General features: G+C 42.7%; 1 protein-coding gene across 1 annotated transcript in view; it reads left to right on the top strand.

The window, feature by feature from the left end:
- The first annotated feature begins 1,536 nt into the window (after positions 1-1,536).
- LOC132778290 (transcription factor CP2-like protein 1) overlaps positions 1,537-16,014 on the top strand; it is a 49,934-nt gene continuing 35,456 nt past the window's right edge. The window contains exons 1-2 of the mRNA XM_060781086.2: positions 1,537-1,619; positions 11,259-11,413. Coding sequence (XP_060637069.1) covers positions 1,537-1,619; positions 11,259-11,413 — 238 coding nt within the window. The remainder of the gene's footprint in view (positions 1,620-11,258; positions 11,414-16,014) is intronic.

The following is a 16,014-nucleotide window of genomic DNA, read 5'->3' as shown; positions in this document are numbered from 1 at the left end:
CTCAATCTGGGGGTCGGGACCCCCGGGGGGGTTGTGAGGGGGGGGGTCAGAGGGGTCACTAAAGACCATCATAAAATGCAGTATTTTTTGTTGGTCATGGGGATTTTGTGTGGGAAGTTTGGCCCAATTCTATCAGTGGTAGGGTTCAGAATACTCTTTGATTGTAGGTAAACTATAAATCCCAGCAAATACAACTCCCAAATGACAAGGTATCTTTTCTCCTAACTCCACCAGTGTTTACATTTGGGCATATTGAGTATTTGTTGTGCCAAGTTTGGTCCATATCCATCATTGTTTGAGTCCACAGTGCTCTCTGGATGTAGGTGAACTACAACTCCAAAACTCAAGGACGATGCCCAGCAAACCCTTCCAGTATTTTCTGTTGGTCATGGAAGTTCTGTGTGCCAAGTTGGTTTAATTCCATTGTTGGTAGAGTTCAGAATGCTCTTTGATTGAACTATAAATCCCAGCAACTACAACTCCCAAATGACAAAATCAACCCCCCCCCCCCCCAACCTCAGCAGTATTTAAATTTGGGTGTATGGGATATTTGTGCCAAATGTGGTCCAGTGAATGAAAATACATCCTGCATATTGGATATTTACAATTCATAACAGTAGCAAAATTATAGTTATGAAGTAGCAACTAAAATAATTTTATGATTGGGGGGTCACCACAACATGAGGAACTGTATTAAGGGGTCACGGCATTAGGAAGGTTGAGAACCACTGCGCTATCGGTTGAATGACATTTGGGAGTTGTAGTTGCTGGGATTTATAGTTCACCTACAATTAAAAAGCATTCTGAACCCCACCAACGACAGAGTTGGGCCAAACTTTCCACACAGAACCCACATAACCAACAGAAAATACTGTGTTTTCTGATGGTCTTTGGCGACCCCCCTAAATTCCCCTCACAACTCCCCCCCCAGGGGTCCCGACCCCCAGGTTGAGAAACACTGTGGAAGAGCATGAAAACCTATGGGGCTATTTCTCCTTTAAGTGGATATTTTCCCTCGAACTTCTATATATTCTTGTGATAAGATTTTAAGTATGACACATTTAGAAATTATAGATAAGTGTCTGTAAAAATGATAGACTCAAAACGACAATTTTATTAGTATTGGTTTTCATCTACCAGCTGCCTTTACCTGCTTGGGCTTGTTCACATGTCTGTTTCTCCCTTTCTGTACAGTCACCCATGTTGCTTTTTAATGAAGTTATGGGTAAAGCACTGCCTTCAGCCTCCTTGGCTCCAGGAAAAAGACAGGTGGTGTGGCCAGAGCTATTCATACCTCTGGTCAACCGGAGGAAAGGCAAAGTTGTAAAAAGTTGTTATCCAAAGCATCTCACCCTTGGCCAATCAGATAATGTCTCTCTTTGAACACACCTACCTGGCTATCAGGTACATAAAAAGAAAAGAGATAGTGTTTCTAGTCCAGAGGAGCAGCCCACTGCTACAGGGTGGAGACCTTTCCTATCTGTGTTTGCTCCTGACATTCTTGCGGTCCATCTTTTGGGGAATCCACCACCAACCATGCTTTTCTGGCACAGCCAACCCGACCATTACTGGCCAAGCCCAGGGGAAATGTATCCTTGTTCTGGCAGCAATCTGATAAGGTGAGAGGCCTTCCTTTATCTCTCCTGCCCTTTTCTTTCCGAAGCTGGCTGCCAGCCAGAAACCAAAGCCTAGAACAGGTTGGGCAGGGATGCAGAAAAGAGCCAGCAGTTCTTCAGGTGCTTCTTAGGAAACAAAAAGCTGTTTCACTGGAACATATTTGTCTAATGTTCTCTAAACATCCAAGGGATAGTCTAGTCTTGTGTGTCCTCTTTTCATTCATAATATTCTTGAGGTATTTTCATTTTGTTTACCACCAAGTCAACTTTGAATTCTACTGGCTGTATGATTGAGGGACTTCCAAGAGCTCTGGTTATCAACTGCCTTGCTTATATCTTGCAGAATCAAACTGTGGCTTCATTGCTTGAACCTATTTTACTGCTATCCTTTCCCCTCCTATAGCTTTGCCATTCATTATTGTGTTTTCCAAGGGATTATGTCAGTGTTTCTCAACCTGGGGGTCGGGGCCCCTGGGGGGTTGCATAGGGGGTGTCAGAAGGATCACCAAACACCACCAGAACACACAGTATTTTCTGTTGGTCATGGGGATTCTGTGTGGGAAATTTGCCCAATTCTATCATTGGTGGAGTTCAGAGGACTCTTTGATTGTGGATGAACTATAAATCCCAGCAACTACAACTCCCAAATGTCAAGGTCTGCTTTTCCCAAATTCCACTGGTGTTCACATTTTGGTATATTGAGTATTCATGCCAAGTTTGGTCCAGATCCACCATTGTTTGAGTCCTCAGTGCTCTCTGGATGTAGGTGAATTACAACTCCCAAACTCAAGGTCAATGCCCACCAAACCCTTTTAGTATTTTCTTTTGGTTATGATAGGGTCCAGAGTGTTCTTTCATTGTAGGTGAACGATAAATCCCAGCAACTACAACTCCCAAATGTCAAGGTCTGTTTTTCCCAAACTCCATCGGTGTTCACATTTGGGCATATGGAGTATTTGTGCCAAGCTTGGTCCAGATCCATCATTGTTTGAGTCCTCAGTGCTCTCTGGATGTAGGTAAACTAAAACTCCAAAACTCAAGGTCAATGCCCACCAAACCCTTCTAGTATTTTCTGTTGGTTATGGTAGGGTTCAGAGTGCTCTTTGATTGTAGATGAACTATAAATCCCAGCAACTACAACTCCCAAATGTCAAGATCTGTTTTTCCCAAACTCCATCGGTGTTCACATTTGGGCATAATGAGTATTTGTGCCAAGCTTGGTCCAGATCCATCATTGTTTGAGTCCTCAGTGCTCTCTGGATGTAGGTAAACTAAAACTCCAAAACTCAAGGTCAATGCCCACCAAACCCTTCTAGTATTTTCTGTTGGTTATGGTAGGGTTCAGAGTGCTCTTTGATTGTAGATGAACTATAAATCCCAGCAACTACAACTCCCAAATGTCAAGATCTGTTTTTCCCAAACTCCATCGGTGTTCACATTTGGGCATATTGAGTATTTGTGCCAAGCTTGGTCCAGATCCATCATTGTTTGAGTCCTCAGTGCTCTCTGGATGTAGGTGAACTACAACTCCAAAACTCAAAGTCAATGCCCACCAAAGCCTTCCAGTATTTTTTGTTGGTTATGGGAGTTCTGTGTGCCAAGTTTGGTTTAATTCCATCGTTGGTAGAGTTCAGAATGCTCTTTGATTGTAGGTTAACTATAAATCCCATCAACTGCAATTCCCAAATGACAAAATCAATCCCCACCCCACCAGTATTCAAATTTGGGCATATTGGGTATTTCTGCCAAATTTGGTCCAGTGAATGAAAATACATCCTTCATTTCAGATATTTACATTGTGATTCCTATCAGTAGCAAAATTACAGTTATGACGTAGCAACAAAAATAATTTCATGGTTGGAGGTCACCACAACACGAGGGACTGTATTAGGTGGTCATGGCATTACGAATGTTGAGAAGCACTGGATTATGTTGTTTTGTGATCCCAGAATATTTCAGTCAGTATGGCTACGTGTTCTATGACTAACAACCTACAAGCATCAGACGTTTGCCCTCTGCAAATTCATGCAGCCTCTTGGAAAGCCATCTAAGCTCGGCTCTCCACTCTGCCATGTGGTAGTGAGGTCCATAAATGTACGAACGTTGACATCAAAGAACAACAGCTGGACTCAACTGTGTCGGGATGTTTTAATGACTTCAAGGTTTAAATGATTTTCTTTTCTTCTTGGATCCAACCTCCTTATCTTTCAGGCCTTCTGATTCTGTGCCTGTAAGATGTGTACAGCATGTGTCACTGCCCTTCTCTATAGCTCCTTTAGAAAGGTCTTCACTACCAAATCCCTCTCTTCTCTTCTTCCTTTCATTGCTCTGTGTACACAGTGCCCTTGGCTATCTTTAGAGTCGGCAGATGCAAAATAAGTTCAAGGCTCCTGTACCTTCAATAGCTGTGTGGAAGAGGAGATGCAATAACTAAAGGTGCAGGAGTCCTGTCCTCCTTCACAACTACCCCTTGGCTATCTTTTTGATTCTGCCTCATACTCCTATATGTCTTCTATCCTGTTGTTGCTATGCTTGAGACATATTCCTCTATCATGTTATCTTCTCCTCAAGAGCCAGTTATAATAATATATAATAATAGAAAATTAAAAAATTAAAAAAACTCTAAAATTACAACAGCAAAACTGCAGAGAGGAAACAACCAGGCACATCTTAACACCTCTCAACAAAAGATTTTCCCAGGCTCAGCCAGGCCTTCAAATGCTAATGAAGGTGGTCAGTTGAAACATTCACACCTAGCTCCAGCAGAGAAGAGCTCCTTGTCCCACCCCAGCCATTCACAGATATATAAACCCATTGTCCTAATTCCAACAGACCTCACTACCTCTGAGGATGCTTGCCATAGATGCAGGTGAAACGTCAGGAGAAATGACTCTAGAACATGGCCCTATAGCCCGAAAAAACCCACAAGAACCTAATAATATAAAACTTTATTTATACCCCGCCTCCATCTCCCCAAGGGACTCAGAGTGGCTTACATGAGGCCAAGCCCAACAACACATCAGTAACAAAAAAGCAATAAACAAAAAATAACAACAATACAATTAAATAAATCACATATAAAGATTAACATACAAGGATTTAAAACCTATGGCTGGGCCAGATGTAATAGTTAAAAATTTTTTAAAAAATAACGCTGGTCATGAACAGGTAGGATATATCTAATAGGAGGGTTTTTTAAAAAGTGAGGGGAGCGCAGTCCAAACGGATAGTTAAAGTGCATTTGAGGACATTTTGCTGGGAATTATTTCCTTATTCCGGGAAGGCACACTGGAACAGCCACATTTTCAGGCTCCTCCTAAAGACTGCCAATGTTGGGGCATGCCTGATGTCCCTGGGAAGTGAGTTCCAGAGTCGGGGGGCCACCACCGAGAAGGCCCTCTCCCTCATCCCCACCAATCGCGCCTGTAAAGGCAGTGGGAGCGAGAGCAGGTGCTCTACAGATGAACGAAGAGATTGTGTGGGTTTATACATGGAAATGCGGTCCCAAACCGTTCAGGGCTTTGTAGGTAAGAACCTGCACCTTGAATTGGGACCAGAAAATGAATGGCAGCCAGTGTAGCTCCTTAAACAGGGGGGTTGACCGCTCCCTGTAAGTCGTACCAGTTAGTAACCTGGCTGCTGCCCATTGTACCAGTTGGAATTTCCGGGCCGTCTTCAAGAGCAGCCCCACTTAGAGTTACTAAAGGAAAGCTTTTCTTGGCCCACATGAAAATCTCCTTATTCTATTACTCACACAGCTTCCCTCCCAATAGTCTCTTCTTCATCCATATAATGAATATATCTAGGAACCTTGTCCAAGCCCTGGGAAAGACAACCGAGTTTGTGACCGGTGATTGATAAAATGTGGAAAACCTACCTTTAAAAAAAATCACTTTGGGCTAGCCTTGCTGAAAGTGAATGCATTGTTCTTTTGTTTTTAAATATGTCTCTGTACTGTGCTTTATTTATTTATTTCATTTCATTTCAAAAGCATTGCATAAATTAGTACAAAACTGATAAAAATAGGAGCGCAGGCAGCTAAATATCTTTTGACCAAAAACGGGCAACAGCAATGGCATTGTCTGTAGCCTCCAACAATTCTTCCTCTATACATGAGGCAGGGCATAGTGGACAAGCATACAGATGTGGAGTTGTCTGTTCTGCTCCACAGTCACACAAGGTGTGGGATTTTTTTAGGTAGTGCCGTTTTGCCAGGTTGTCTTTTGATCTGCCCACTCCACTTCTGAGTCTGTTCAGGGACTTCCAAGTTGCCCATTCTTGGTTTGCACCTGGAGGAAGACCCTTGTGGTGGGGCCATCCAGTTGGAATTTCCTGGTTTAGCTGCCCAGAGGGATACTCTTGCTCTTGCTTGGGGGATGTTAAGAGGAGTGGTAGTTCTCATAAAGCTTTTCCTTGATTTGAGTCTACTGGGAGGAGGCGGGTAGCCATGTAGTGAATGGCTTTCACAGTGTTCAACCTTATTTCTCTCACATTTAACAGCAACTTCCTATCGCTCATCGGGGGGGGGGGGGGGGGGGAATGCCAGCTAGCTTGTAGAGTTTATCAACAGGTGTAGGTTTAAGACATCCTGTGATTATTCTGCATGTTTCATTCAATGCTATGTTCACCTGCTTTGCATGGGCAGACTTATGCCAATCAGGGCAGGCGTACCTTAGGGGGGCAATGCCAACTAGCTTGTAGAGTTTATCAGCAGGTGTAGGTCTAGGTATCAACAGGTGTACTGTGCTATGTTGCAGCCATACATTGGAACTGTTATGGGACATAGTTCCAACTGGGTATTCAAGAGAAATCATATTTTGGAAATATGAGGCATTTTTGTAAAGTGTTTATGGCGAAGAAACAGTGATTTAGCCAGACACATTTAGGCTGAATCTACATTGCCTTATATCCCAAGATCTGATCCCCGATGATCTGCTTATCCCAAATTTTCCAGCAGTTTATACTCATATTATCCAGTTCAAATCAGATAATCTGGAATCAGATCCTGGGATATCGGATATGGTACATCCAGCCTTAGCAAGCAATATGGCTAAATACAGAGAGCATTTCCAAAAGGCTTTTTGGCGCGTTTGTTGCCATTTTCTGAAGTGTAGCGGTGAACCAGAATCCTGTTTCTGCTCATTGAGGCTTTTGGCTTCCAGATCAGTGAAGCAGTTAATCCCTTCTGGATTTCAGCCTGAATGTTAAAGGGTCTATCTAAGGTGCTGAATCCTGTTCCCCAACTTGGAAAACTCCTTTAACATTCAGAGTAAAGCCAAGAGCAGATTCATAACCTCACTAATGCAAGAACCATTTGCTGTTACTCATATAGGAGTAAATGGGCAAGGAAAAACTAACCCATACTGATTAAAAAGACCAAAGGGTTTGCAATTTTGTTCCTGTTGGTTTACTTTAACCAATATAACATTGAAAAGAACAGGAACAAAATCTGGGGCTTCTCGGGGCTCTTCCAAACAGGTCCTATATCTCAGGATCTAATCCCAAGTTTTCTGTTTATCCCAGATTATCTGGCAGTGCAGACTCATATAATCCAGTTTAAAGCAGACAACCTGGGATCAGATCCTGGGATATAGGTTCTGTCTGGAAGGGCCCCCAATTGAACTAGACGTGCCTGAAGCTGTTGTAACATAGGAGGGTGTAGTTGTAGTTTCTCCCCTTTTTGCAGAACTGTTTATGCACTAGTAAAGGTATATACCAGTAGACAGGCTAATCATAAAATTTAATGCCTGGTAACCTTTGTATAATTTGACTCAATTTCACAGTTTCTCTTATCCACATTCCAAAAATACCCCCTCCCCCCCCCCCCCCACCCCATGGAAATGTCTGTAGGCCTCTTTAAGCCCTTCAGTGCGATTTTACGATATATTTCTGGCCCAAGTATTATCAAAATGTAGGGTTTGCTATTATCAGTTTGCACACGTATGTGTGTTTTGGGACGTATCCCCACAAATGCAAACATTTTACTGTACAATTTATTTGTGATGTGTGTGCAGAGGTTGACCTTGTGGATTAGAAACTGAAAGGGAACGATACCTGTGGTTTCATTTACTCACATCTGTCAAAGTATGTTCTCCCTATACATTTTAGATCCTTCAAGAGATTCCATGTTATGCTACCAGCAGAGGTTGCTCATTCAATGGAGTTCACTATTACTTGTTGTTATGTGTCTCCACATGAAATATTGGAATGTATTCCCCACATTCATGAGGGGAATAACTACATATCTGTCTTAATCAGTGTCAGGGCTAGAACGGGTGTGGGGCAGCCACACTAGGCAACAAGTGCTATGGGGTAAGATGGCAGACCCATACTAATGTCCTCTAAGGTGACTAGACTTCTGGGCAAAATGGCAGCACCATGTCATGACTACTATGTCTCCAAGATGACTAGGCTCGGGGCAAAGTGGCAGCACTGCCATTGATCCTATATCCTCTCTAAGGTGACCAGGCTTGTGAATAAAGTGGCAGTCTTTTGCTATTGCTCCTAGGTCCTCTAAGATGGCTGGGTGACAAGGTGGCAGGCCATGCTACTACCCCTAGGTCCTCTAAGGTGATCAAGATCAGGAACAAAGTGGTGGACCCATGACATTGCTCCTATGTCCTCTAAGGAGACCAGGATTGGAGGCAACGTGGCAGCCCCATGCCATTGCTCCTATGTCCCCTAAGGTGACCAGGATTGGGGGCAAGGTGGCAGCCCCATGCCATTGCTCTTATGTCCCCTAAAGTGACCAGGATTGGGGGCAAGGTGGTAGCCCCATGCCATTGCTCCTATGTTGTCTAAGGTGATAAGGATTGGGGGCAAGGTGGTATCCCCATGCCATTGCTCCTATGTTGTCTAAGGTGACCAGGATTGGGGGCAAGGTGGTAGGCACATGCCGTTGCTCCTATGTCCCCTGAGGTGACCAGGATGGGGGCAAGTTGGTATCCCCATGCCATTGCTCCTATGTTGTCTAAGGTGACTAGGATTGAGGCAAGGTGGCAGCCCCATGCCATTGCTCCTATGTCCCCTAAGGTGACCAGGATTGGGGGCAAGGTGGTAGCCCCATGCCATTGCTCCTATGTTGTCTAAGGTGACTAGGATTGGGGGCAAGGTGGCTGCCCCATGCTATTGCTTCTATGTCCCCTAAGGTGACCAGGATTGGGAGCAAGGTGGTAATGCCAAGCAATTGCTCTTATGTCCCTTAAGGTTACCAGGCGTGGGGGCAAAGCGGAAGCCCCCTGCCACTGCTCCTAGATCCCCTAATTCGTCCTCCTTCTCATCCCAAAGCTAACCTGTCATTCCGAAGTGCATGGAGGGACACTGTTTGCTCTATCAGTACTGCGATAAAATTCAGCTGCCAATAAAATTGTGTGCTTTATATATTGATAGGGGGATGAGGGATAATCTGTGTCACTCAGTTACTCGTCCCAAGTGTTAAAAGTTCCATGTAACTCAGGTTTTCTTACTTTCGTACACATGCATCTGGTGATAATGGAAACCAATGCTTTGTTTCAGTATGATACAAATGCATTGTGTTTGTAAAATGAAGAATCATCCCTATGGTGTCAATAACAAAAACAGCTGAAATTAGGGAGAAACTCATTTTAAGTTACATACTGTTGTTGACAGCATTTCCTTTGGAGCCAAGCAAGATACATCAAAGCATTGAGTCTGTAGCAGAGACACAAAGGGAATGAAAGAAAAAAGACAAGGCGAGACAACGAAATTAATTAAAGACTAATACTTTTTACAGTTCTTTGTATTAAGAACATATCTGTAATAGCTGGATACACATGCTTTTTGTATTGTATTCGAAAACAAAATCTTTAAAGAAAAATCCACAGTGAACTCAATTCAGTTGCTAGTTCCAACTAGAGGAAGCTTGTTGAATTTATTCAATAAGATTGACGTAAGTGCTGACTTACGATTCAGTAATGGATTTAATTGGTCTTCTCTGGTTGGGTCACTTCAGAAGTAAGACTCAAATTAAGCTTTGTTTCGAAAGGAAATTGTCTCCCTTGCACTAGGAGTGAATCTACGCTGTGGAATTAATGCATCTTGACACCATGGCTCAATGCTTTAGAATCATAAGAGTTGTCATTCAGTGAGGCACAAGCACTCTTTGCCAAAGAAGGCTAAAGATCTTGTAAAATTGCAGCTCCTGCGATTCCACAGCATTGAGTCATGGCAATTAAAGTGGTGTCAAGATGCATTGATTCTATAGTGTAGACAAGGCTGTAGCCCGGGGGGGGGGGGGGGGATTACGGGTTCAACCCCCCCCCAAAAAAATTTTCAGGTTTTTTTAAACTGGTTTACTCATTAATTTTAACTGATTAACCAAATCCCCATGCTAAGTCTATGAGAAGCAAGCATTAAAATGATATAATTAAGTCTATATAAAATATAGAATGAACCATTTGTTGTTGTTGTTTATTCATTCAATCACTTCTGATTCTTTGAGACCGCATGGACCAGCCCACACCAGAGCTCCCTGTCGGCTGTCACCACCCCAGCTCCTTCAGAGTTCAAGGATCCCATCCATCCATCTGGCCCTTGGTCGGCCCCTCTTCCTTTTCCCCCAGCATCATTTTCTTCTCTAAGCTTTCCTGTCTTCTCATTATGTGGCCAAAGTACTTCAACTTTGCCTCTAATATCCTTCCCTCCAATTAGCAGTTGGGCTTTAGGGTTTCCTGAAGTATGGACTGGTTGGATCTTCTCGTGGTCCAGAATTTTCCTCTAATACCACAGTTCAAAAGCATCTACCTTCCTTCTCTCAGCCTTCCTTATGGTCCAGCTCTCACATCCATAGGTTACTACGGGGAATCACTTCACTTCTCACTTAGGCGATCCCTCTTTGTTTGAGTAGGATTGTCTTCCAAGATCGGTGTACTGGCAGTGGGTCTGTAGGTGTCTGTGGAGCCCTATTCTTGATCTGCATGTTCTCCCGCAGTGAGGGCATTGGTTTCCAGGTGGAAGGTGGTCCCAGTCGGGGTTGGCTTGATGCGTCTTCCTCTTGGCACATTTCTCTCTTTCGCCCTCCATTCATGCTTCTTCAAATTCTACAGCACTGCTGGTCACAGCTGACCTCCAGCTGGAGCGCTCAAGGGCCAGGGCTTCCCAGTTCTCATCGTCTATGCCAGTTTTTAAGGTTGGCTTTGAGCCCATCTTTAAATCTCTTTTCCTGTCCTCCAACATTCCGTTTTCCATTCTTGAGTTCAGAGTAGATCAACTACTTTGGGAGACGATGGTCGCGCATCTGGACAATGTGGCCGGTCCAACGAAGTTGATGGCGGAGGACCATCGCTTCAATGCTGGTGGTCTTTGCTTCTTCCAGCATGCTGACGTTTGTCCACTTGTCTTCCCAAGAGATTTGCAGAATTTTTCAGAGGCAATGCTGATGGAATCATTCTAGGAGTTGCATGTGACGTCTGTGGATAGTCCTCCTCACTTCTACAGCTACTTGTATGCAGTGAATCACTGAAGGGACATGTTTGCGATCACAGTGTGTGACTTAATAGCCGCATCCTACTTTCTCCCTGTAATTGCTTTCTGTAGACGCTTTCTAACTTGTGAATGAGAGGAATGTTGTTTGGAGAAACTGCCCAAGTCTCCCATTTTGACAAACATTTTTGTTGATTTCAGGGAACCTCTAGCATTGCCATTCTTGAAGCAAGAGGACCCAAACAGTATTTCAACATCAGCCGAACAACACTGTCCATCATTCCAATACATTCTGTGTGCTGTTACCTCTCCAGCTGTTAAGCAGCATGAGGAAACCCTCACCTATCTGAACCAGGGTAAGGTCTATGGCAAATGCTTGCATGATAGTGAATAAAGTATATTGTGGACAGAGTTGAATTTGCCTGGAAGAAGGTATTGAGCATTGCGTAGATGCTCCCCCCTGGTGGTGAACATAAGGCATGCTGTCTAGACTTAGGAAATACATTGATTGCTTTTCGATATGTACTGTATAAGATGGTTGAAAACACATAATGTTTTTGACTTGTTTTTGAACTAAGAGCAACTTTGAGTTTAACCAAAGGTGGCTTTTACTGTCTAGGGTTGTAAGTGAATGAGCCTAGAACTGTAGTCTTGGCCAGGCCCATAGCCAGGATTTTGATTTGGGGGGTGCTGAGTTTGATTTGGGAGAGGGGGAGGGCTGAATTTGATTCGGGGGTTGGGGCTGAGGATATCTCGTTACATCCCGTATAGACTACTGCAATGCTGTTTACGTGGGGTTGCCTCTGAAGACTGTCCGGAAGCTTCAACTGGTCCAACGGACAGCAGCCAGATTGCTAACTGGAGCGGCTCTCAGGGAGCATACAACTCCCCTGTTGTGCCAGCTCCACTGGCTGCCAGTTTGCTACTGGGCACAATTCAAAGTGCTGGTTTTAACCTTTAAAGCCCTAAACGGTTCTGGCCCAACTTACCTGTCCGAACGTATCACCCCTTATGAACCATCTAGAACCTTGAGATCGTCCGGAGAGGCTCTGCTCTCTGTCCTGCCTTCGTCACAAGTACGCTTGGGGGGGACGAGAGACAGCGCCTTTTCAGCAGTGCCCACCCCACCCCCCCCGGCTATGGAACTCCCTCCCTAGAGAGATTAGATCAGCTCCTTCCCTCTTAACGTTTCGGAAGCAAGTCAAAACGCGGCTGTTTGAGCAAGTGTTCACAAACACAGAGTAACAGATATGGATAAATGATATAGGAAATTGATGATTGACGATGGAATAGGACAATGCTTGACAATAAGGAGACGCCAATGATGTTGCTTTTATTGCTGTTGTGGTTTATGTAATTATAATGTTTTTAAATTGTATTGTGATACTGTATATACTGTTTTGTTGGAAACCGCCTTGAGTCACCAATAGGCTGAGAAAGGCGGTATACAAATACAGTAAGTAAGTAAGTAAATAAATAAATAAATACCCTAGCAAACCTTTTGTATTTTTATCTCAATACCCCCATGCATATGGGATATATTGAGCATGGTGATCAGATCGTGATATGAATAAAATAACAGTTTAAATAATGTACCAGTAAGGCCTTCTCGCGGACCACCCTGAGAATTTTTTTGGGGGGGGGGCGGCTAAAGCCCCTCAAGCCTTCCCCCCTCCCTGGCTATATGCCTGGTCTTGGCAGTCTGTTCTTTATGATATCTTTGCGTATTGAGTGGGGATTTCTTGATCCACACTCAATATGCAATTACACCTCCCAACAAAGGATTCCCCCAGGCAGGAGACAGCCAGGCTTTGAAGCGGTGAGGCTAATCAATGCTAATCAAGGTCCTCAATAGCAATATTCACACTTGCCTCAAACAGACATCCTGGACATCCCACAGGATATATACCCCCCCCCCCCTTCCCAGTTTCCAACAGACCTCACAACCTCTGAGGATGTCTGCCATAGATGTAAGTGAAACATCAGGAGAGAATGCGTCAGGAACATGGCCATACAACTGGAAAACTCACAGCTACCTAGTGATTCCATGAAAGCCTTCGACAACACATTTCTTGATTTGTTTGATTTAGCTAGCTGATATGATTACAAGTTGTCTATCAGATATTGTCACGTGCTGGCTGAAAAGAAATGCCAGGTGCTGATGCCGTATCCCAGGTTTTCTTTAAATGTCAACTCATTCAAAGAGTACTAGCAGCACTACTCTGGATGAGAGATTTTTTGAGGGCAAATTATTTCCACTTCATTATCTATATGTAAATATGAAGTGAGTGTGATGATGTCAAATATAATTACATTATAACACTTTTCATTTCGATGGGATAAAAATAAATAGTTGGCCCATTTTATTAAATTTATTCATCTTAATATTCCTTAACTTTTTAAAGGAAAAAAGAGGGAAAGACAGTAGTACCCAGTGAGAGTAAGTCCCATTTAAAGCCCAATTTACTTCTGAGTAAATATGCATAGCATTGTGCCGTATAAATATCCATTTCCCAATATGCTATCTATATTATTTGTATATGATATCATAGATATTCCATTCTTTCTTTCCGCCTTTCAAACAGCGATACAGATGATTTTTTTTAATTTTAAAGATTTTATTTACATACAATAACAACTTACAGTGTAAACAAAACACAAAACAGTGAACATTTTACAAACACATAGCCCCACCACCAAGGCCTGAACAAGTATCCTTTCCTTCGCCATATATTTATATTTATAGATCAACTATTAATCAAATGTCGTATCCAAAAGTCTTGCTTCATTCGGAAAAATGCTGCACTCACAGAGCTCAGGCGGTGTTGTATTTTGTAGGGCTGGGTGGTTTCGTTCGTTAATTTCATAATTCGTTATTAATTCATTATTTTTTTTTATAATGAAGAGATATTGAACCATTCAGGAGCAACTAAAAATCGAAATGAATTTTTCAATTTGTTTCATAATTGTTTCGTAATTGTTTCGAAATTGTTTCGAAATCGTTTCGTTATTATTTCCGCATGTCTGGTGCAAGTTTTATAGTTGTTGCTTGTTTTATCCGTGAAAAAAAAATATAATTATCACACCAACAGTCAACAACAGAGGGAGAGGGAAGCTTCAGAAGTTCCCCCTGTCCCATTTGGAGGTTTTTTTAGCGTATTGCACGGTCGCGTCCGCCATTAACGAATCGATTCGTAATTGTTTCGTAATTGTTTCATTATTGTTTCGTAATTTCTGAAATTTCGAACTTTTTTAAAGAAAAATTTCGGAATTCTTTTAAAAATCGAAACGCAAAAACCCCCTAAAAACGAATCGAGTTTAGAAACAAATTTTTTCGTGGTTGCCCAGCCCTAGTATTTTGGTGTCAATTTAACAGCAAATAACACTTTCAAACCAGAAACAGATTTTTTTCCAATTTTGTTACATAGTGTTTCTTTTATGCTGTCTGGGGCTGATGGAAGTTTCAAGCCAGCATCTTTGGGTGAATTTCATTGCCCAAATCTGTGCTACAAAGAAAACTAAAGCGGCTAGGACTCGACCTCTGTGCTGATTGAAAGCTGCATCTTATACATATTTCCCATGAAAATTTCCAACAAGACTCAGTGGTGGGGCATGTTTTTCAGTAAAGATTGAGAGGACTGGACTGCCATTCATACATCTTTTCCTCTTTCAAAAGAACGTCAGCATTTAGGACTTGTTCTGTGATGAGCTCTAATGGCCTTTTGTATGTTATTCCATTCCAAAGTAGAAGCTCCCGCTCCATTTACTTTGAATTTCCGATGCCTGAGCCTTTGCCAAGAGAGTCACATGCACTCACCAACAGCACACGTAGGATGTGACCCAGACTGGCTTTTGACAAGCCATGGCAAATGCCCGAAATGATTCTGTGAAGACAGTGCACTATAACGCACAAGCCTAGAAATAGCTGCTGTTTGTTCTTAATACAGGATGGCATCTCTGCACTCTGCACCCTAATTATTTTCCAGTACGGCTCATAACAAAATGTGAAATTGCACGAGTGGCAAAAACAAAACAAAAAACCACGTACGCCCCAGATTTTGAATTCTGAAAGGCAGCTTTCTATTTCAAACATTTTCATTATTCAATAGATTTCGCCAAGCAGGAATACTTTGAATGCACAAAGCACTTTTCTAAAGAGCTTAGAGCATTCCATAGGCATTGCCTTGATGTGAGGCTCTGAATTAATTTCTCATCTGAATCGAAGGTGCTGGTGATGACGTTCAAAGCTCCAAGTGGCATGGGACCTCCACATGTGAAAGCACACCTCTCTCTTTTTATATACTGCCCAAGAGCTGAGATCTGTTAAGAGATGCCTTCCTTCATATCCCACCAGTAAGAACAATGCAGTATGTGTGGATGAGGGAGGGAGCCTTCTTTTGTATGATACTCCATGTATGGAATACAATATGATCCCTATATCCATGGAGAAAATGTCCCCAAGTTTTGCCTGGATGTTGAAAACCACAGATAATAGTGGACCCTTTGGAAATAAAGGACTTCTGGCCCTAGTATACTAGAGTCACGCTGGAGGACCTAGAATATGCCTAGAGGTGACGTACTTTGTCAGATGTAGATAAATGCCAAAATAAGACACCTTCCTGTTTTAGACTCAGGTTGAAACTTGCCTTGTATATATTTGCAGTTTGTACCCTTGTTAGTGCAGCAGGTTAAACCACTGAGCTATTGAATTTGCTGACTGAAAGGTCAGCAGTTCGAATCTGGGGAGTGGGGTGAGCTCCCGCTATTAGCCCCAGGTTATTTATTTATTTTATTTATTTAGAACTTTTATATCCCATTCTTCTCTACCTCTCTAGAGGGGCTCTGAACGGCTAACAGCAAGAATTCAATGCAAACAATAAATAACATTTAAAACAACATCCATAAAACAATAGGTTAAAACACATATAAGATTAAAATGCATATAAAACCATTCACC

The sequence above is a fragment of the Anolis sagrei genome, chromosome 6 (assembly GCF_037176765.1).
Source record: "Anolis sagrei isolate rAnoSag1 chromosome 6, rAnoSag1.mat, whole genome shotgun sequence".
In the NCBI taxonomy this organism is placed as follows: domain Eukaryota; kingdom Metazoa; phylum Chordata; class Lepidosauria; order Squamata; family Dactyloidae; genus Anolis; species Anolis sagrei.
This window is presented reverse-complemented; position numbering and strand designations above follow the sequence as displayed.